Source organism: Hippocampus zosterae, chromosome 18, assembly GCF_025434085.1.
Source record: "Hippocampus zosterae strain Florida chromosome 18, ASM2543408v3, whole genome shotgun sequence".
NCBI classification, from domain to species: Eukaryota; Metazoa; Chordata; class Actinopteri; order Syngnathiformes; family Syngnathidae; genus Hippocampus; species Hippocampus zosterae.
In genome coordinates this window covers 9,491,784-9,513,386 of record NC_067468.1, presented here as the reverse complement: position 1 = coordinate 9,513,386, position 21,603 = coordinate 9,491,784, and the positions used below count along the sequence as shown (strand labels likewise).

Genomic DNA, 21,603 nt, shown 5'->3' with positions numbered 1-21,603 from the left:
TCGTGTGACGTGTCTATGCATATGGTGCAGAAATTGAAAAGAGGCATGAGGAAGTCCCAAGCATAATCTAGAGCTTTTACTGGTGTGTGGGTTGCGCTTGCATGTATCCTCTATTTGCGAAACATGGCGATGGGAGGCGGGACTTTGATGTCTTGGCCCTTCTCCAGCCTCTTTTCGCACTCGATCAGGTAGTTGACGCCGTCCACCACCAGCTGCACCAGCTCCACCTACGCGCAGGTCATACACAAGACGCGTTGCGTTGAAATGGGACAGGTCAAAAATGGGTCCGTACGCTAGCGAGAGGAGGTTCAAAAATTGCTAACCAATTTATACACAAAATACAGATCTATGTGAAAATGGCATTTCAAATCTGATTTTAAAAAATACTGAAGTTGTCTATAAAGTTTTTACAAATTATTTTAGTAGTACATTTAAAATAATTTAGATTACAATAAATTATTGGATGAAATACATTTTTTAAATAAAATTAAGTAATAAAAGTATTACTTATACTTTATTTGGAATTATTTGATTTTAAAAAAAAAATCAGCATATGCATTACATTTTTCTGAAATTGTACCTTTTACAATAAATCATTTATTATAAGAGACAGGGAATGGAAAAAATACAATTAGCGAACGGCATACTTGGTGGGATGTCAAGAAATGAAAGCTTACCTCTGACTTGCCCAGACGATCATTGTTGGAGATGTCAAAGGTGTCGCCTGTGGCCGCCGTGTCCACGCCACCCGTACCCCTTTTCTGCAGACGCAAATTGTCCAAGATCTTGGAGAAGCGGGGATCCTATGGGACGGACCATTGCTCACTTACACAGGACCGAGACAATCTCCCAAAATGTCTGATGAAAAGCCGTCTGTATCGAATGGGTGTTGTGTATTTGAAATCTGACTTCACACAATACAAAACGCCACAGACGGGGTAATGAAACCAGCTTTGACGTTTGACCACAAACGGCGCAGCAACACATAGACTGACAATTCAGTGGAGAGACCACGACGGTGGATAATGGATGGATGGGTCATAATACTTAACTATGACTGCTGCTTAGTTGTCTGTTCTTAAGTGTGTATTATATTGCCTCCTAGTGGTCAAGACGAGCACACCGGAAGGAGGCCCATTTCATTAAAGCATAAAATCATGGTGCAGAATTTCTTTTCCATTTTTTCTATTGTTTGTGCGTATGCATGTGCGAGTGTGTTACCTTGCTGAGTTTGGGAAGGCGCACGTGCACGCCCGCCCTGAGCCCCGTGCCCAGGTTGGAGGGGCACGTGAGAATGTAGCCCAGATGTTCGTTCCACATGAACTCCCAGCCCCTCTCCTGGATCAGATGTTCCACCTGTGGATGATGCAGATGCTGGCTTTCAACCTCCAATTGCTACTCAGTAATCCTGCCAAGCAACATCTGAGTACAGAAACTGGATTTTTCAAAAATGGATTCAGAACTTTCTCACGTGTGGATTCTGCCTGGCAACATTTCCAGGAGAATACGCGTTTGTAAAGCCGTGTACCTGCTTAAGTCCTCTGCAGAATCTCTCAAAGACCCTCTTCATGTTGCCCCCCTTCTCCATGGAGATGACTCTGGTGTGGTCCTCTTCATTAATCCAGATCAGGAAGGTCTTCTCGTTGTTGTGCCTGAGGAGGAACAGCGAGGGGGGGGGCTCAACACTTGCTACGTCCGGCCGGCCAATGGAGGCGCGGAAGGCAAACGGGGACTGTGGCAGGTGGATGGGGATGCAGCACACAGCACACATGCGGGGCCTACCAGATGCCCCTGGCGTCAGGCCAGTCTCGCGCCATGAAGGCGCATGTCAGCAGGGGAGACACGGGCTTGTCAAACAGGAAGTGGTCCTACGGGTTTATATCAAGGTGGAAGAAGAAAACACTCAAATGGACAAAAGCAGGAGAACTGGGGAGAGGGATGAAGACACGGTGGGCAGTCCAGTCGTGGGCGACAACGCTGCACGTACCTAAATCCTAAAACTCTCATGTGAGATTTTTTTTTTTCTGGAACCTTCTTACCAGATGCCCCTGGCGTCAGGCCAGTCACGGGCCATGAAAGCCGAGGTAAGTAAAGGAGACACGGGCTTGTCAAACAGGAAGTGGTCCTGATAGGAGTGCGGCGGGATTGGATCAGAACACAAAGAGCAGATCAGATAACCGGGCCCTGTGTATTCTGCCTAGCAACATGTGACTGCAAAAATGGGGCAATTTTGTAAAACAACTCTAGGGTGCTAAAGACTGTGCCGAATGAATTATTTTCTTTAATTCAATGTATTTATTTTGATACTGGGGCACCCTTGGTTGTGCTCCACAAATTCTGCCTAGCGACTAGTGACTGCACAGTTGTTTTTTTTTTAACTACAACTTTGGTGCACTAATGACTGCAGCCCAAGAATTCTGCATGATGACAAGTGTCTTAGGAAAGGTGAGATTTTAATTGTAACTGTGTGGACGATGGCGGTCTTACATCGATGAGCTGCTGCTGCTCACTCTCGGTCATTTCTGCCAGGCTGTAGTAGCGTCCTGCCAGGTCTCCCTTGAGGCCACCCAGCGCCGTGACGGCCACGCGCTCCACCTCGCGACGCTCCGCTCGGCTGCAAGCAGGCGGGAGGCTGAGGCCGCGGATGCTGCGGCCAGTTCGCACGCGAGACGACAGCACGTAGTTCTCGTCAAACATGCCGCTGGTCAACTGTTAAAAAAAAAAAGACGAGGAGACAGCATCGTTTTTGATGAGGAAATGGTTGGCAATATTATGGCGGCGGAGTGACATGTGAGCACCTTGGAGGCATCCAGATCCGTGGGGTGGGTCATGGTTCTGGGGTCATAGCCATTGTGGCGGTCCTTGATGACCGGGTCAAAGAGGTCAGCAAATACCTAGAAGCAAAAAACCAAGTCCAACAATAGCAGGTACTACAGTGTTTACGCCTAATAGCTCGCTGTCTAATTCTGCCTAGCAACAAGTAACTATGAAAATAATCTTTTTTTCTTGGTTCACATTTGGAGCAACAATGGCTGTACACCATTAATTCGGCCTAGCAACAAGCAAGTGATGACAGAAATGCTTTTGGAACTAAATACGGACACCAATGGTTGTTCCACGTGAACGCTGTCTCGCAATAAGTAACTCTCGGGGGTGGCGGGGAAAGTTCTTAACATTGAACTTTGAGGTACAAAAGGTTGTGCTTCTTAAGATCTGCCCATCAACAAACATTTTAAATGAACTATGGCAAGTGGATTAGTTATTTACTTTGTTTAAAATAAAATTCTTGACACCTATAGTTGTGTCCCAAGAATTCTGCCAACAACAGGTGACGATCTAAACGTATTGTCATTTATATACTGTACATTCGGGATGTGTCCCATTAATTCCGCCTAGCAACAAGTGACTGTCTAATTTCTGTATTAAAAAAAACCCATACAACTACCCTCTTCTGACCTCATAGCTCTCCTCATCGCCAGCCACGCAGCCCACGGTCTTGATGAACGGATGCCCGGGGTTGTCCACGCCCGTCTGGATGCACTGGTCCAAAGTCCAATTGTTGGATGTGACCTTGTCCCGCAGTTTGGCGTAAATGGCTGGCGTCAGCGCCGTGGCCATGCAGTTGTTGTGTTTGCGAAGGTCGGGGAAGTCAGAGCTGCGAGGTAGAGAGGTGATATAAAGTGGGAGTGTTGAGGGTCAGGGGGGCGGGGGGCGTAAAGTTTGTTAAGCCGGTCACAAGTGTAGAAGACATTTGAGAAGGTCACTTTAAGTTGATGCCATGTGGTGACTTTCACACTAATGACATGACATCATTCAGACTCGCACACACAACTAATTCAATTCATGAAGTAGTTTACGTGACGTGGTTGCTTTCACTTAACTCTACAGACCATGCGATGCATTTTTACGAACAACGATCGAGACACAATATATTGTTCCAACTCTACCAACCGTGTCCAACATACAACAATAGTAATGGTCATCCCAGATAACTTTACCGAAAATGTCAACGTGACGCAGTGATGCTTAGTAGTAGTAGTGGTAGTAGTAGTAGTAGAAGTAGTATCGTTATCGGCGGTAGTCACCTGGCAGGATAGAGCTTCTTCCTTGCCTCCGCCGCCAAAGAATTCCCTTCGCTCAACAGAAAACCGGCGGACAAGGTGCCCACCCCCATGGTGGCCAGCAGGGCGGCAGTGTTGCGGCCCGACATCAGGCGCGCGAAGGAGTTAGCCATCTTTACCTGAGCTTTCAGTCACACGTGGAGGAGCTACAGAAAAAAATACATGGAATTATTATTTTTTTAATAAATTAAGAGGCTTCGGTTACTATTTTCTGTGTATCGTAAACATCCTTTAATTTCGGTTGTGATCTTGAAGTGTTCTTTCTTTGAAGGATTAAAATAAATTTGCATACATCCCGTCTGCCTTTTTTTTTTTAAATCATGGCTGTTTGAGATTTTTGTGGGTCTATCCATGATAAACGTCTACCAAATTTCTGATTGTTAATTCCAACTGGCTATGGGGGCTAAATTTAATCCTAAGATTTAAAGAAAAAACCCTGGTCACATTAAAATTGCAGATTTTCTGTGTCTTTCAGGCATGGTCTGTTAATACATTTTTTGGTGGATCTACTCGTGATAGACACGTCTACCAAAGTTCATGATGCCAAATATAACCGGACGCGTCTGTGAAAATCTTCTTGTGAGGAGAAGGTCATCGGGTGGTACTTTAGCAGCAGGAACGTACAAACCAGATTTGCGTCTGTCTTCTAACAAGCTTAGTGGAAAATGCCGTTTAGCATCTTATGGCAGTCTGTTGCTAGCTAGCTTAGCCACCTGGACATCGCTTTGGAGAAGGTCGTTTCCCTATGCAGCACTAAATACGCCAGCGTCATCTCCACATCTATATTTATCCATCATATTTTTAGCAGATCACAGGACCATTGTTGCACCGGGATCCCAAGAAAAGAATGGACGTGGGTCACACAGGTCAGATATTTTGGTTACCAGACCGCGTGTGGGGGGCACTACACCAGACCCCAATGAGCGACTTTCCAAGGATGATGGATGTTGGATAACAAAAAGTCAAGACGGTCACAAAAAGGCAAACCAGGAAGAAAAATGGGTTTGACTTTGATTACCAAGTCGACTTAATGGTCTTAACACCTCCCCCTCATTAAAGCCCTTCTTGGCTGGTGAACTTTTACCTCCAGTACATCCAAGTAGAAGCCAAGAAAAACTATCACAGTTTCCTGACTAAACCTTGCAAGATCTGCAAATCAATTGAGAAAAAAAAACCCTGACAGTCTGAAATTGGCATGATATTCATCAAGCCTTGCACGACATCAAACTATAATATCAAACACAAGACAAAATGAATCGAAACAAATAAGAGTAGACTCCACTAAAAAGTGAAAATATTGGTGAAATAAGAGTAAAAGGAGATCCATTACCTGTGCAGACGCTGCTGTGCCTTGAAGCCGACCGTCTTCTCTTAATGAGCCTTACACGCTCCCCTCGTACTAGGCCCCGCCCCATTTAAACCACGTGAAGGCCGATCAGAAGTGGACAGGCTGTCATAAGATCTGTTTGACTTTCACACATGCGCGCACGCCACACATTTACCAGGACTTTTATTGGCGCAGTTTGAATGGAAACCAAAAAAAACAACAACAACAAAAAACTGTACAAAAACATAAGAGGCGCTAATAAGAAAGAAAACCTAAATAAGTATCAACAAGAAATTATTTCTCACAGTCGAACCACAGGGAGATGAAATGACAACATAGTGCAAAGGTGTTAATCTCAAAGAAGACACCCCAGAAAAAACTAAATATAACACAGAGCTAACTTTCAAATATGACTAATAATAAATAATACTGTTGGAACATCACGTATGATTGTCGTTTTATGTAAAAAAACAAAACATTTTTCGGTCAATTCTCTTTTTTAAAAAAAGAGCAAACTTGTCCATTGTTCAAAGGTTTGTGTACAAAAGAGCAGCTAACGAACTTGCCGCGAACAAAACACACACTTGAAATAAGCGTGTGGCATTGACGTACAGGAAGTGATGTCACAGTGTGATCTACTGCTTCCACTTTTCAGGAAAGTGATTTCAAAATATGATCCCGTGGATCCACTCCGTATAGGAAGAGATTTCACGGTGAGATCGAGCGCATTCACTTTTGGATGAAGTCTTCAAAGTGTGATCCGGTGGCTTTTCTGACCACAGGAAGTGATGTCACATTGTCCTATCTAGATCCACTTCGTACAGGAAGTGACATCACAGTATGGTACAGTGGATGCACTGGATACAAAAAATGAGGACACGGTGAACTTTAGTGCACCCAAAACGTATGGAAAGTTTCACAGTGCTCTGAACTGGATTCAAAAGACTGATCCAGTGGATTCACGGAAAACAGGAAGTGACATGGATTAAGAAGACACTCCGTGCAGAAAGTAATGTCAGGACACGATCCAGCGGATCCACTGCATACAGAAATTGCTGTTACACTGTGATCCAGTAGATCCTTACAGCGTGACACTCAAGCTAACATGCTAACCAGTGAGCCTGAACGGCTAACGACATCCCACACCTGAAGTGATGTCACCCGAGTAATCGGTACCCATGTTAACCAGTAGAACTGGATCGGTCCATTCATACACGATCCGAGCCATTTACTTTACTTATTTTTTTTGCATTGATGGAAGGAAATCAGAGGCACAGGACACGAAAGCCTCACCTGATCCAAATTAGCGGGGATTAGCCTGTCTTCTGCTTGTGCTAACAAGCTAGCATAGGAAACGGTCGGAGGCGAGCCAATTAGTGTTAGCTTAGCTCGGCGGTATGCGCGGTTCAATCTTCAGCGAAAGCTCGTACAGCGCATCTTCATCCATCACTTGTGTCTTGTCCAGTAGGAAGTGAGTCACCTGCAGTGGGCGGGGGGTGGGGGGGGGGGATGACCACAAAATGGCTGTCAATCAAACAGATGGCTGTCAATCAGAGGAACGCAAAGAAAGACGCCCAGCTAACCTTGGCCTGGTGCTCAATCCTGTAAGGAGCTTGCTGGAACTGCCGGATCTCTCGGATGATGTGACAGATCTGACGGGGAGACAAAGAGACCTCACGAGTCCTCAAGTTACCTTTGGAGTCAGAGTGGCCGTGTGGTGATATTTACCATCCTCATCTTGGAGAAGTTAACCAGACCTTCCTCTGTGAAGTTGGGCGTCCCCTCCTCGATGAAAGCCAGGTCGGTAAGGTACATGCCAAGGTAGGGCACGCACGGCGGGTTACAGCTGCAAACACACACACACACACACGTGACACATACACTGGTGGAGCGACACGGCAATGAGGCGATGTTTACTTTTTCAGCGTCTCTCGGAGGTTCTTGAAGCGTCCTTCAGACGAGACCGTCCTCTGCAGACGATCCATCAGCGCCTTTGTCTGCAACGCACACACACACATACACACACTTTTTAATGATTTTTTTTTCATCAATTGCTAACAAATGTAAATATAATTTTTTTGGGTGTATTTTATTGTCATTTTAACAATAATTTAAGCCATGACTCAATCAATGACTTTTTTCCCCTCTTCTATGACTTTCCAAATTCAGATTTTTTTAAATCTAAAAACATTTTTTATTGTTGAACAATTCAGCACTTCACTTCCAAAGTTCACTTTTAATGTCGTTAATATTATGGCTGTCGAAAAAATAGGACTTTTTTTTCCCTTGAGTAAAATATGAATGTCTTAATTTCTAAGACTTTTTTTGTCAAAATTGACTGTACTCTTGAAAAATATAACAAAAACATTTTGGGGGACAAAAATATAAAAATATAAATATGTTTTATGAAAAAATGCAAAATGAATACATTCATTTTAATCAATCAATTTTGAGCAGAACAAAATTTTCAAGAAAAATAATGACTACCTGTATTTTCAAATGTTAAAAGTGAACACAAAGAAAAAAAAGTCAACCAATTAGCTCAGAAAAATGCAAAAATAAATCTCTGGAAAGTGCAGTATGTTCTGACTTTTTATAAATGGATAGAAAATTCATGCAAAAATAATGTATGAATATATTTGAGGCAGCAATTTTACGCCGCTGAATAGATTTTCGTCCATTTGCCCAGCGCAGCTGTAACACGCGCTAATTTACATCCTCCATTATTGACAATCGCGCTGAGAACGGCTCCTAATATTCTGACCATGTTAGCGGAAGTACCTGCTTGCAGACTTTGGCCCACGTCTTCTTGAGGCGGAAGACGGCGCTGCGGTTGAGCGCCGAGGTGATCTCCAGGACGCCGTTGTAGTTGTTGAGGCAGCGGCAGATGTCCGCCACAGCCAACCACTTCTCGATGGCACCCGCCCGGGAGGCTACGTCGCCGTGCGTCATGATCTGCGACGCCACCAGGTTGCTCATCTGATCGCCGTGACAACAAAACATGGCATTTGATTTTTCAATGGTGATGTCATCGGCGGGGTGCGGTTTTCTGGATCCTGGATCGCCGCTGAAGGTCAACTTACATTGTTAAAGTGCTGGCTGGTTTTCATGATATAAGGAGTCTTCTCCATCTTGTCCACCTTCATCCAGCCTTGCCCAAGGAACTCCCTGAAACAACATCAATCAATCAACTTTGACTTTTTTTTTCTTGACTAAAACAAGGAAAATAAAATATTTTCATTTTTATATCGGTTTTGTGTCTGATGATATTTTTGGCTTTGTAAAAAAAAAAAAGTTTTTTTTTCTTTGTATAAAAAAAATAATTTTTACCCCCCCCCCCCCCCGAGTCATACTTTTTTAGTCCCAAATGCAATTTTATTCCTATGATATTATGACTGTTGGTGATATTAAGACCATCCATCCATTTTCTGATCCGCTTTATCGTCACCAGGGTTGCGGGGTGTGATGGAGCCTATCCCAGCTGTCTTCGGGCAGTAGGCGGAGGACACCCTGAACCGGTTGCCATCCAATCGCAGGGCACACATACACAAACAACCATCCACAGGGACAATTTGGAATGTTCCATTAACCTGCCATGCATGTTTTTGGAATGTGGGAGGAAACCAGAGTACCCGCAGAAAACCCACGCAGCCCCGTGGAGAACATGTAAACGCCACACAGGAAGGCCCGAGCCGCAATCAAACCCTGCGCCTCTCCACTGTGAGGCCAACATGCTAACCAGTCGACCACCGTGCTGCCTGATATTCAGACAGTATTTAAAAAATAAAAAAAATAAAAATCTTAGAAAAGTAAAAAATAAAATAATTCGAATATAACTCTCAAACTAATCTAATCAAAAATGAAGTTATATTCAGGGAATATTATGAAATGCAACATCCTTACAGCAGACGCATGAGTCAAATTATTTTCATTCATCCCTTAAATTTTTTTTTTTTAAATACTAAGACAAAATATTGCACTGACTCGTAAGGAATGCTCCTGAAAACGATGTGGTCCAGTAGCGTGATCTGCTCGGCCAGCTCCATCGCAGACAAGGACTCTAAACACTCTGCCTTTGGTCCCTCCGCCTACACACACACACGTAAATAGTGATGACTATTTTAACGTCTGTAAGTGAACATGAAGATTCTTTCTTACCGCAATGAAGTGAAGAAGTGGACAACTTTTCTGTTCATCCAAAAAAAATGTAAAAAGATCATTTTCATGATAATTTGGTCAACAACTGTTTATGTATGTTCTTTCGGATGAAAATGGCATACCATTTGCAGAATGTCTTCAATCTTGAGCTGAGCGTTGTCTTGCTCTTCTTGATAAAGAGCGCTGATGACGACAAAGCGGCGCCGGTTAAATTTCGAATCGAGCCAAGTTCGTATGCGCACGTGGCGGGGTAACCTGAGAATGTTGCTGGTGGCTTTCCTCTCCTGAGGCAGAAGGTCCGGATCCCGCAGGACTTCCTCCAGGAGGCTGACCACGCCCACCTTCAGTTCGCTGTTGCTCTCAAAGTCCTGACAAGCGCAAGCGAAAACGCGCCAGCTCACTTCAAGGTTGTTGCTGCTTTATTCTCACCTGAGGGTTTTATTTACTTTCTTTTATTTACTCATTTAAACACACTATAAGTATTTCCTGTAATAATTGGACTGTATGTATCTGAACATGTAAATATTAATTTGTTTTTTCAATTTGAATAAATCTGCAAAATGTGCAAGGTTGGGTGTCAAATGAATGGAATACATTTCGGAATTTATGTCCTTCATAAATAATGACAACAATAAAAATATCACCCCAAAAAAAGATTTTTTTTTTTAAAGAGCTGCTGGGCTAACCTGAGAGTGTTTGGAGACCCAATGTCGCAGCACATTAAGAACTCTGTTGGTGGCGGCTCTGCGGATGATGAACTCTTTGTCGCAGGACTTCTCCGAGGTGCCCAATGCTGCAACAGCAAACACAAAGCACTTTTCTTCCTAGCTTTAGCAAATTTTCCCCACGGTTAGCCACTTTTAGCAACTCATACTGACTCCCATATCACTCACCAGGTCAGGCCCCGCCTTTTAAAGCCACAAACATTCAAAGTCACAGATACAACAACGTAGAATGCAGTGACGGTGACCCCAAGTGGACAGAAGTAAGACCTACACCTGACATGCATATTTTGGATTGGAATAGTGCTACAAAATGGCCGTCTTGGTTCCATGCGCTCACCCTGGGAGCTGCCGTGTCCGGCGGCGGCGGTGGCGATGGCGAAAGCAGACGCAGGCGACACAGCGCACCGGGCGTTCTCGGATGAACACCCTGCCGAGAGACAGCAATAAACGGCGTTGAGCAACATCATCTCGCAAAAATGAGCGTGGCTGCGTGGCGTGATACCTCCTGCCGGGCGGTAGCGCAAGTGTCGCGGCGTGGACGGTGAGCGACACGGGGACACGTCGCCGGACTCGTTGCTGTTGGTGCCGGCGGCGGCGGGAAATTCCGGAATAAATTTGTCCAGAGACACGGTCTCCAGTACGGCTGGCGGGGGAGAGAGAAGGAGGAGCCACAGACGTAACCATGGCGGCAACGCTTGAATGGAGCGTGACTGTTTCAAATGTCAAGGACATTAAGACACATCCACAGTCATTTTCTTTGAACTGGCTCACCTCGGCGGATGCTTCTCCTCAGTTTCCCGCAGAAGGCGTCAATGCGAGGCAGATCGCCACCGACGACGTCCTCGCCACCCGGGCTGAGCTCGGGCGAACTGGGACCTCGACTGAGATCCAACGGGGCCTTGGTAATGGTGGGCGGCGGCGACGACGAGAAGCCAAACAGCGTCCTGCAGGGTGCGGCGGTGTGGGGGGGCGGCGACGACAAAGTGAACAGGCCCGGGCCGTGCGCCGAGGTTGGGGAGCTGGCGGCCGAGGACGACGGCGTGGAGGGGAGGTCCAGGACTTTGGGGCCCACTGGCGAGCTGAGGGACAATTTGCGTACGTGGACGGGCGAGGAAGTGCGAGACGGGAGGGACAAAGGCGGCGGGGATGAGAACTTGCGACACAGGCGCGGGGATTTGTTGTTCAGGGGTTCCATGCCCCATGAGCCCTGGTTGGTGGCGAAGAAAAGCTCCAGAGACCTGTGGACGCAAGACCAGCTGTCACCACAAGGGGGAGGGGCTATGGCGTGATCGACAAGACTATGGGGGTCGTTGATGGGAGTTTACTTGGACTGATCCAGAGCCAGCTGGGTGATCTTCAGAGTGTAGTCGGGACATAGAGACATGATGGACAGACGGTCGCACGAGTGCTGCTCGATCCTGACCGCCAAAATGACGATGAGGACCGTGACGAGATGAGGATGACCAGGATATAATGAAGATGAGGAAGATGAAAATGTGGGCCATGATTCAGTCTCATGAGGATGTTTATTTTTTTTAATAACACTTGACACACCAAAGGCCATGTGTCCATAATATCAAAGATGTGCTCATGTGTGTTTCTCGTTTGTATCGCATCAAAGCTATGCTTCGACTTGGCATCAAAGACACTTCGAAGGTGATGCCCCCCCCCCCCCCCCCATTAGGTATCCAACTATGGGTAATTAAAACAGAAAGTCATCATGGAATTAGTTTCCCTCCATTTGAGGTGGTAAATTTACCATGGACGTGTCTTTGATTTCTATCGCGGGCCACGTTGTAGTCACAGTTTCCCTCGGAGGGCCATTATGACTATGAAATCGTATCACCTCCTCATATTATTACATAAACAGTACACAATTAACAGATAATAAATTTTGAAATCAAAAGTCCTGTTGTTCAAGTTTCTGTCAAAATGTAAAACAAGAAAATCCTTGCAGTAGCGCAACACGATGATTTATTGCATATGACAATTTGAAAATCGGCATAGATTTTAGCATGCGTCATGGAAGTTGACCTGCTTGAATTGCTTTCGCGGGCCATGTAAAATTATGTGGCGGGCCAGATCTGGCCCGCGGGCCTTGTGTTTGACACCTGTGTTGTAAATGATGTTTACCAATGAATATAAAAATCGCCACGTGTGTCTTTGATGTGTTTAGACAATGGGTATGTTCAAACGAAGTCCGAGTCTAGCCGTGTCTTTGAGTGGCAGCTTACAGACGGTTGGGCTACCTGACGGGGATGGAGGTGAAGGGCTGGCGGTAGATGTGCGCCAGCTTGCGGATGACGACGGCGGCCGTGGTGAAAATCCTGTAGGTGTGCAGGAAGGTGTTGAGGAAGTCGATCGAGAGGAAGCGTAGGTCGGTCAGGCGCTCCAGCAGCCGCTCCACGCTGGCGTAGCGGATCTGCGGCACTTTGCACGAGTTGAGCGTCTTGCTGAAGCAGATGTCCACGTCGTCCTTGTGCAGGCGGGCGTCCGACCTGCGGGTTGGACGCCAAGCCGTCACTTTTGTGCCGTGTGTGTTTTTGAGTATGCGTGACGTCTTACTTAATCATGTGCGGCACAGAAACTTTGGAGTTTTCCTCAAAGACGCTGGTCATCAACCCGTTGCAGCGGATGTTATCGATGCACTGGAACGCAAACAAACACGAGACGTGAGACGAAATTTAGGCGACAGTTGTTCGTCCGTGGCTTTCGCCGACCTGGCTGATGTCGCTGGTCCAGGCCGCCTTCTCCTGGCGCGAGGGAGCGAGCAGGACCACCGAAAACGTCTGCCCGTCGGGAGGCTCCACCACCATTTTGAACTCCAAATGGCTGAAGCCTTGACCTGCCGCGTTGTCTGCAAAATAGCGACCGTGTCACGTCTGACGCTTTTGGAAGCGACTGGATTCGAAAGGAAGTCACGGCACGCTCACAGTCCTCGTCGCCGGCGTCCAGTTCCTCGATCAGCGTGCATTCCATCAGCGACAACGTGCCTCCTTGCTGGAGCACAAGCACACAAAAAAAAGAAAAAGCCTAATTATGACCTACATCCTATGCCTTGCTTTCAATAGCAGCCCGACGAGGGAGCAACTTATTTTTAGGCAATGTGTTAAACTTGTCTTGGTTTTTAAAACTGTACCCCCCATCTAGGCAGTACACTAGTTGAGGCTTTTTAAAAATTCTTTGTTTTATTTGAGCTAAAAACTATCCAGAGCCAAATGTGTCTTGTTTTAAACAGCAGCCTATCTAGGCAGCAAATGAGAGGTCAGAATTAACTGTCACCTCTATCCACAATTCCTTTAACTTTTTTTTCTATAAAATGGTCGCTCGCCAAAGCCAACTTGTCTTGTTTTCAACAGCCGCCCATCTAGGCAGCAAACTAATTGGACCTTAATTGTGTCCCATACTTAGTAGTCATTCCTTTGTTACATTTTGGTTCAAAAGGATCCTGAGCCAGACATGTCTTGATTTCATATCTAGGCGGGAATATACTATAGCTATGCCAGAATAACTGCACTCGCTCTTTACAATCATTTCTCTTTTTTTCTTAATTACTTCTACCCAAAACAAACTGATTTAAATTTCAACAGCAGCCTATCTATGCGGCACATGGTGGTTGACCTCATGAAATAGCATGGTTCATTTGCAATGGATTTGTGTGGACCTTCAGCAAGTGCAGCTTCCCTCCGGACGTTCTGGTGCAGATGAGGAAGTGTTTGGTGAACAGGAAGCACTGGCGCTCGCCTTCCTTGCGCAGCGATAGCGAACCCAGACGCACTTTACTCAGCATGCCGCGCTCGCTACTGGACGGTAGCTGGATGAGTGAACCTGTCGGGAAGGAAAGCAGACGTTCGCTTGAGCCTTGACCGGGGTATCTCGATGTGGAAGATGAAGACGGCGTGAAGGGCGCGCCCCACCCTGTCGAACGAAAGTCTGACTGGTGTCCAGCAGGATGTCGCAGCCCTCCACGATCATCCTCTCGATGGCCAGGTTCTTGCGGATGTTCTCCGTGTCGCTCACCTCGTCGTGCATCATCCTGATCGCATATGCGTGCGCACACAATAAAACACACATGTCGTCACTTTGGAGAAGAGCGACGGTACATCAAGTTCAAGATCGAGTTTGTACTTTGAGAGCTCTTCCAGTTTGGACTTGGCAAAGTTTAAACTATTTCTCTCCACGTGTTCGTGCGGCGTGTGCGCGAGCAACTCGTGGAGGGTGATGATGTAACGAGGAATCTGAAAACACACACAGAACGCTGGTCACTTCATTAGGGAGAGATGATCATCACATCTGAATCTGGCAACCATTCTGCCTTTCAAGGCAACTAAATAAGAACTACAACTACCTACATTGACTACTACTAACTGGATAACTAAGCAACTTTTAATAACTAACATTTCCTAAACGGAGAAGTAACCGCTAAATAACTACAGCTGACAATAACAACAACAAAAACTACCAAAGAAAAACTCTTACCAACAGGCTAACTAATTAACCAACTTCTACTCTCTCGCTAGCTAGCGACGAGCTATTAGCTTTGCCCACAACTACTACATTTACCCACCTACTTAGCTGCCTACCTACCTACGTAACCAATTGGAAAATCTGTTTTATAATTATCTGTTTCACTAACCAACAAAAAGTAGCATCATAACTAACAATATCTACAATAATATTAAAATTCTTAAAAAAAAAACACCGAACTAACACTACGACTAGCTAGAACTATTGCTAAATAACCAAACATTGACCTACCTCTCTTTTTACAGTACCTTCCAAGAAAACAAATGACCTGTCTAACTAACAAACAATTCACCTAACAACCTAAATTATCGAGTATTGCTAACTCGATAACTCGTACTCCAAGTAGGTAACTGATTTTGAATTACCAGGTGCGAAAAGTGTGAGTATTGCTATGCGCTATGAGCTGTGCTTTGACTGTTCAAGTGTGTTTGGAACGACGCAAGACTTAAAGAGGCACAATCGTCACTTTGCTACCTGGAACATGGGGTAGGTGAGGAATGTCTCCAGCATGCGGCCCTCACACGCGGCGTTGGCCTCGTATTGCTTGAGCAGCTTGTCGAAGTCTCGGTTCTGCTTGCAGTTGGCTAGAACATTAAGGCTGTACTGGTGGTTGCGCACAAACTCCTGGTAGATGTTCAGCATCGGAAGGAGAATGTCAAAAAGGTCCGCTGTAAGCCAAACACACACAGGTTTCGTGACGACGCCGACAACACGCGAGGCAACACTGATGACTCACCAAGGACCAGCGTAGGCCAGTTGGCCATGCGAGCGTTCAGGCCCTGGTGGAAGATCTGGTGCAGGAACATGATGGTCTCGCTGGTCAAAACAAGGACTACATTAGCTGCACAAAGTCTTGGCTTGGGTCGTCCCGAAAACACCCTGGCAATCATTTGCGAGAAACAAAATCTTAACAAACAAAACTAAGCCAAATGTGCTGAGATGTACAGTAGCTTAAGTGTACTTAAGTGTCCTACTACTTATGCTAACACTTAAGTAGTAGTCTCCCCCAACAACAGGAAAAAATTGTCTAGTTATAGCTCACTATTGTTGATTATAACTTAATTTTGTAATTCATTTTGGGGGGTGTAAATCCACTTTCATCCATTTAGCGGCAACACGGTATGCAGTTGAAAAAAACGGGTGTCGGTCTGATTTTTGTTGAAGAGAAAGATTTCAGAATGTCTCAATCCTCTCCCATCCTGCGTTTTATGCCTACAGAAAGCGATGAGTGTAAGTTCATTATATGATGTGCAGTTTTGCATATGATTACTGATGCATTTGTGAGACGATAAATGATGCTGCAAAAACAAAACGGGATTTGTAAACTTTAAACACATGGATCGGTATGCCATTACACCAGGAGTGTCAAATTCATTTCACATTGTGGGCCACTTACGGACTCAGTAGATGTGAAGTGGGCCGAACCATTAACTTGATACCATACTGTGCTATGAATCACCAAAATCTCATCTCTTTCCTTTGTTTTGGTCTCAAGAAGCATTGATTGGCGCTTTCATATCATTTGCTGCATCTATCTCGGTGACAGACTGCTGTTTTCTTCCCTGATCAAAACAAAGACCTATATTTTGTTGTTCTACTTCTTCCTTTCATTACTTTGCTACTGTAAATTAGGAATTTCTCCATTGCGAGACTAATAAAGGTTTTCTTATCTCATCTTATCTTATCTTATCTTCTACTGTGATCAAAACAGTGTGCCCCCTAGTGGATAATCCACAAATTGCATTTTTATTTAAAATATTCATTCTGTGTCTTTAATGCATTTTTTTCACTTTTAAATTATCCCGCGAGCCGGATCGAACCTCCTTGGGACCTGTTCCGGCCCGCGGGCCGTATGTTTGACACACCTGCATTACACTGTAACATTTTTTCTTATCCCTTGCTCTTCTGGATCCCTCTCAATACATTCAATGTTCTAGATCTAGAATGTCTTTGTATTATTTTTCAAATGTGTTTAAAGATCTTCGAAAAGTAAGTGTCGTAAATGCAATCAAAAAACATACCGAGGGAGGATGATTCATATCGCACATTTCACTCAGGGTGGTCTGTAACACTCGCGTTTCTTCTTTTTTGCCAGACCACTTTTTGTCGCACCTGTTGAGGAAGATGCTGCTGACGTCGTGGTGGCTGACGGGCGGCTTCTTGGAGCTGGCGGCCATGCGCAGCGGACGCAGGAAGCAGTTGACCAGGACGGACAGCTGGTTAACGTACTCCGTCTCGGCCTCCACCATGTTGAAGACGATGTGGTTGCGCTTGCGCATGCTTTCGGCGTGCGGCGAGCAGATGTAGTCCTGAACGATTAGCTTCCACTTCCTCCGGCATAGCCAACCGCGCATGAAGCTCTGCACCTGCGGGCATATGCCACTAAACGAGTCACTCCAAGTCACATGACACGTGCTTCTTAAGTCATCTCTTTACAAGTTAAAACTAAATTCGGAAGTCACTTCACTCACTTAAGTCACAGGAAACCAAACAAGTCGCTTAAAACATTTTGAAAGTCTTTTAACGACACTTAACAAGTCACCTAAGAAGTCAGTAAACAAGTCAAATGACACTTAAGTCACTCAAAAACTCGCATGACAAGTCACTTCAGAAGTCGCGTGACACCGAAGTCACATGGCTCTTAGCTAGCCACTCAACAAGTCTTCCTCCTTCCGGTGTCCCTATTGACCCCAGCGCAACTTACCTTCTTGATCTTTTTGATGTCGGGGTCCTCCTCGTCCAGGGTGTTCTGGTTCGGCGGCGTGCGGTCTTTGGTCCTGTTGAGCAGCACGATCTGGACACCAGACGCGCACAACCGCCGTTAGCTTGAGCACTAACAGCGGCAGTAGCCTTTTACAAATAGCATTCAAACATAGCATTTAGCATCGGACAATTGCATTAGTTTTATTCAGCTTCACATTCAGCTTCAAACATTAACAGATACTAGAATTAGAATTACAGATAGCATTTACCATTAGCATAGTATGAAGAATTATCATGTTGAATTAGCATATGGAATCTAAAATCTAACATTATCATTTAGCATTAGCGCAGTGCTGCAGCGCAGCATACCTCGGCCTTTAGCCTCTCGATCTCGGTGTCCTGGTCCTCCAGTTGCGTGCGTAGCTGATTGGCTGCGATCTTCTCGGTCTCCATGATCTGGACCAGGTGGATGTACTTCTGCATGAGGATCTCCCGCTCCAAGATCAGGTCTGAGTAGCTGAACACACACACACACACACACACACACACAGTCATTTGTACACGCGTACACACAGGCAAACATGTACATTATTTCCAATGGGGATTTTTTTTTAATGCTGTCACATTCTACATGAGCACAACAGTGTTACATATTTGTGTCGTGCGTGCAATCGTGTGTGCGTGTTGGGCTTGCAGCGCTTCACATTTAGGCCATGGTGGTACTTTATGAACTTACATCACACTCTGGCCTTCTCTCTCTCTCTCTCTCTCTTCTATTTTTATCTGCTTCCACAACCTTTTACTTTGCCCTGATCCCACCCAGTCCAAAATCGGACTTCATGTTGTCATAAAACTTGAAATGTTTAAGACTTCACGATTAATATCTCAGCTTCTTCTTACGTGCAGCACAGTAAGCATCCCTTCTTTGGACATGTAGACAAACAAATGGCACAATGTGTCGACTCCAGTAGTTTAACTCATTCACTCCCAAAGACGTTTGTAAACGTCTTTTCAGACTTGGTCCAGAATTGGCTGGTACTGAATGAGTTAAATGAATGAGCCTGTGTATCTCCACATGCATGAGACTGTGTGTGTGTGTGTGTGCACCTAGCCTGTTGTATGCAGTCCACCCATTCGTTGCAGTCGGCTTCCTCTTCAGTACGTAGCTCCAGAGGCTTTTGCCCATCATGGCCGAACATCACCAGGAAGTAGTACTACACGCACACACACACACACATTACTAATGTTACACTTCACTTCTTGTACTTCACCTAACTTCCTGTGTTACACCCAACTTTGTTTATTTAACACTATACAGCCGGTATGCTGCATGTAGAAAGTGTGTGTGTGCGTGCGCCCGCATATGTAGTAATGACATAACATAAGTGGGTGACAGACACTCGCTAGCGTGTGCCGGCGTCCGACCAGCATTAGGCTTAAAGGCTTGTGTGTGTGCACGGAGGTGTGTGTGTGTGTGCATGTGTGTGTTGTTCTTACATAACGAACAAGGCAGCTTGTGCTGCTAATGCGGCTTCCCTGGCAGCCAGATGGATTTAACCCGAACCAAAACAAAGACACACACGCGCGCACGGGTAACGTCGATGAGCCACGCCCCCTCCACTAAGCTCACGTCCTGCCATGAGCACAACTCACATGACACTCAACAAGCATGTCACAAGTCAACAAGTCCAACACTGACTTGAAAACCCAAATTAAGCCCGAAATCTAGCATCGAAACTTTACTGTAAACCCGACCATCGTCGTGAAGCACCCACACTGGTATGAAATCATAATCCTAGCTAGAAACCTTACTTAAAAAAAAAGCCTAACCCTTATTTAAAACCCTATTCCTGGTTTGAAACCCTCATTTGAAACTCAGACCTTGTCTTAAAAGCCTTAAAATCCTGCTTTGAAACCTTAATGCTGGCTTGAAACACTCCTTTGAAAACTTAACCCAGGTTTGAAACCGTGACTGTAATTTGAAACCCTAGCTCCGTCTCACTACACTTCGTCGGAACCCTGAGTCTGACTTGAAACCTTAACTTGAACTCCAAGCCTTACTTTGGAACCCTAATCCTTGCTTGAAACCCCACCTCGAAACCTTGAGACCGACTTGGAACCCTAATCCTGCTTCCAAACCCTACTTTGAAAGCCCAACCATTATTTGAAACAGTCAGAGTAACTTACACCCGTCCTATTTTGAAAGCCGAACCACGTCTTAAAACCGTAACGCAGACTCTTTTCGGGGTCTCGTACCTGCATCTTCTCGGGGGCGTCCCTGCTGCCGCTGACCGAGGCCACTTTGGGGGCGGGGGCGCGCTCGCACGTGCATCCTTCCAGCAGGTACATGCCGGACGGCCGCGCGCTCTGTTCGTTGTCGAAGTAGAAAAGAAGATTCTGGTAGAGCGCGAAGAACTTGTCCGTCCAGCGGACGTTCTCCGAGCTGCGCTTGCCGACCAGGCCCCGCTTGGCACCCTCCTTGCGCGCGGCCAGGGCCAGGTGCAGCGCGTGGCCCTCGTTGTAGCGCACGCTCTTCTGCATCTGGACGCACCTGGACGGGATGGGACGCGACGTGCGCGCGCGCGGCGGCGCGCTTCACTCGCTCGAGCTCGCACGTCGTCCCGGCGAGGGCGCGCAACCGAGGGCGAGAGCGAGGGCGCGCGTCATGACTCCGTCGCGGGAATCCGGGCGACGAGCCGGCCGGGTACCCACCCGACTTTTTTTTGGGGGGGGAGGGTGGTCCGAGTGGGAATGAATACACGGCGAAGGAGAAGAGGGTTCCGTTTGGGAATACAACCAAATGACGCTAAAGGCGGGAGGGCGGGATGAGCGCTAATCGGCTTTGATGTCCTCTTAAAGGGACAGCAGCATCACCGCACGGGCCGCCGTTTCAAAATACGACGGCGATATCCAATTCCGACAATGAAAAACGGGCTTAAAACTCCGGCGTGGATCGGAACACTGCTTTCCAACTTTGAAACTCCCTTGTTGAAACTCTAACGTTGAGTTGAACTGTAAATCCATGATCGCGGCTCAAAATCCAATTTTGAAGTTCTAAACCTTGTTTGAAAACGGAACCCTTAAAAACAGACCCTAACTCTAGCCTTGAAGCCCTAATATGAAAATGTAACTCTTGTTTGAAATCCTAACCCTAAATGTTCAATTTAAACCCCATATTTTAAAAATGTGAACATCTATGCAAAATAAGGCATATTTGGCCTGCCCACAGTCTCTGAACGGCCCTCACATAAACTCAAAACATTGCGGTGGCTTAATTCTGAAAGTTGTACTTTTGTTTGATGTGTACACGGACATGTCACCAGCAAGAGTGTCTCATGCACTTTTCAAGTGTTACCAACTTGGCAACACTGTCATTATATTTCACAACTTTTCCAACCCCTCCGGAAACTATTTTTCCCCGAAAGAAAAAAAAACATAGCAAAAATGAAAACAGTAGTTAAATTTTTAATGTCATATATTGGGTGTATTATTAGTCATCGTTGAATCATAATACATGACTGTCACTAAGAATCTACTTTATTCTTATATAAATATTTGAGAGTTCTGATAAGCAACGGCTAATGTGACTTGCCACTTTGCGCACATTTGACATTTGGCAGGTATGTTTTCAGTTCCGATTTCAAACATCTAAAGATTAAACGAGACACGCCAGCGTCGACAGTCGTTAACAAAAAATAAATTAAAAAAGAATTGAAAGAAGGATTTCATCAGGAAGAGCAGACGAGTCCATTCTGTGGTCATTTCATTAGGTACACGAGATGGACCGTCTCAAACTCATCCAGCCAGAAAGGACAAACCCATGCTCACGTGTATGCGTTTGTGCATGTAGACAGATGTTGTCTGTGTGTGTATGTGTGTGTGTGTGTGTGTGTGTCTCTTCTGGCCTTGGCCTTGATTGGCGGCTGAAGGACGAACCCGCTTTGACCTCAAATTCGCCGTTAAATGAGACACAATGTGATGCGCACACACACACTGTGCTGCTAATCTGTTAGGCTGCTTAGTGATCACCACACACACACAA

At 45.7% G+C, this 21,603-nt stretch overlaps 2 protein-coding genes across 6 annotated transcripts; both read right to left on the bottom strand.

The window, feature by feature from the left end:
* Positions 1–61: 61 nt before the first annotated feature.
* Positions 62–5,545, bottom strand: ckmt2a (creatine kinase, mitochondrial 2a (sarcomeric)). 2 transcript variants are annotated; one of them, XM_052050783.1, is made up of 10 exons: positions 5,452–5,545; positions 4,086–4,267; positions 3,457–3,655; positions 2,799–2,894; positions 2,488–2,709; positions 2,040–2,125; positions 1,529–1,652; positions 1,222–1,356; positions 678–803; positions 62–227 (listed from the first exon to the last, which is right to left on the bottom strand). In XM_052050783.1, exons 2-10 carry the CDS (start codon positions 4,232–4,234, stop codon positions 111–113), a joined length of 1,254 nt encoding a protein of 417 aa, XP_051906743.1. In that variant the 5' UTR covers positions 4,235–4,267; positions 5,452–5,545; the 3' UTR covers positions 62–110. The 2 variants fall into 2 exon arrangements, with proteins under 2 accessions (XP_051906743.1, XP_051906742.1); XM_052050782.1 differs by lacking the exon at positions 2,040–2,125 and adding an exon at positions 1,783–1,868.
* A 101-nt stretch (positions 5,546–5,646) lies between these two features.
* rasgrf2a (Ras protein-specific guanine nucleotide-releasing factor 2a) lies at positions 5,647–20,548 on the bottom strand. Of its 4 annotated transcripts, XM_052050550.1 has the most exons (29): positions 19,818–20,547; positions 18,669–18,775; positions 17,931–18,078; positions 17,563–17,652; positions 16,971–17,224; positions 15,595–15,674; positions 15,333–15,526; positions 14,460–14,569; positions 14,249–14,367; positions 13,996–14,159; positions 13,265–13,331; positions 13,052–13,188; positions 12,897–12,979; positions 12,581–12,829; positions 11,657–11,749; positions 11,103–11,569; positions 10,834–10,974; positions 10,669–10,758; positions 10,293–10,399; positions 9,862–9,974; positions 9,729–9,789; positions 9,607–9,636; positions 9,433–9,536; positions 8,532–8,616; positions 8,230–8,427; positions 7,366–7,445; positions 7,177–7,294; positions 7,032–7,100; positions 5,649–6,928 (listed from the first exon to the last, which is right to left on the bottom strand). In XM_052050550.1, the coding sequence occupies exons 1-29, from the start codon at positions 20,100–20,102 to the stop codon at positions 6,833–6,835; spliced, it is 3,939 nt and encodes a 1,312-aa protein (XP_051906510.1). In that variant the 5' UTR covers positions 20,103–20,547; the 3' UTR covers positions 5,649–6,832. The 4 variants fall into 4 exon arrangements, with proteins under 4 accessions (XP_051906509.1, XP_051906513.1, XP_051906510.1 ...); XM_052050549.1 differs by having other exon boundaries at positions 5,647–6,928; positions 9,729–9,974; positions 19,818–20,548; XM_052050554.1 differs by lacking the exon at positions 11,657–11,749.
* Positions 20,549–21,603: the final 1,055 nt, after the last annotated feature.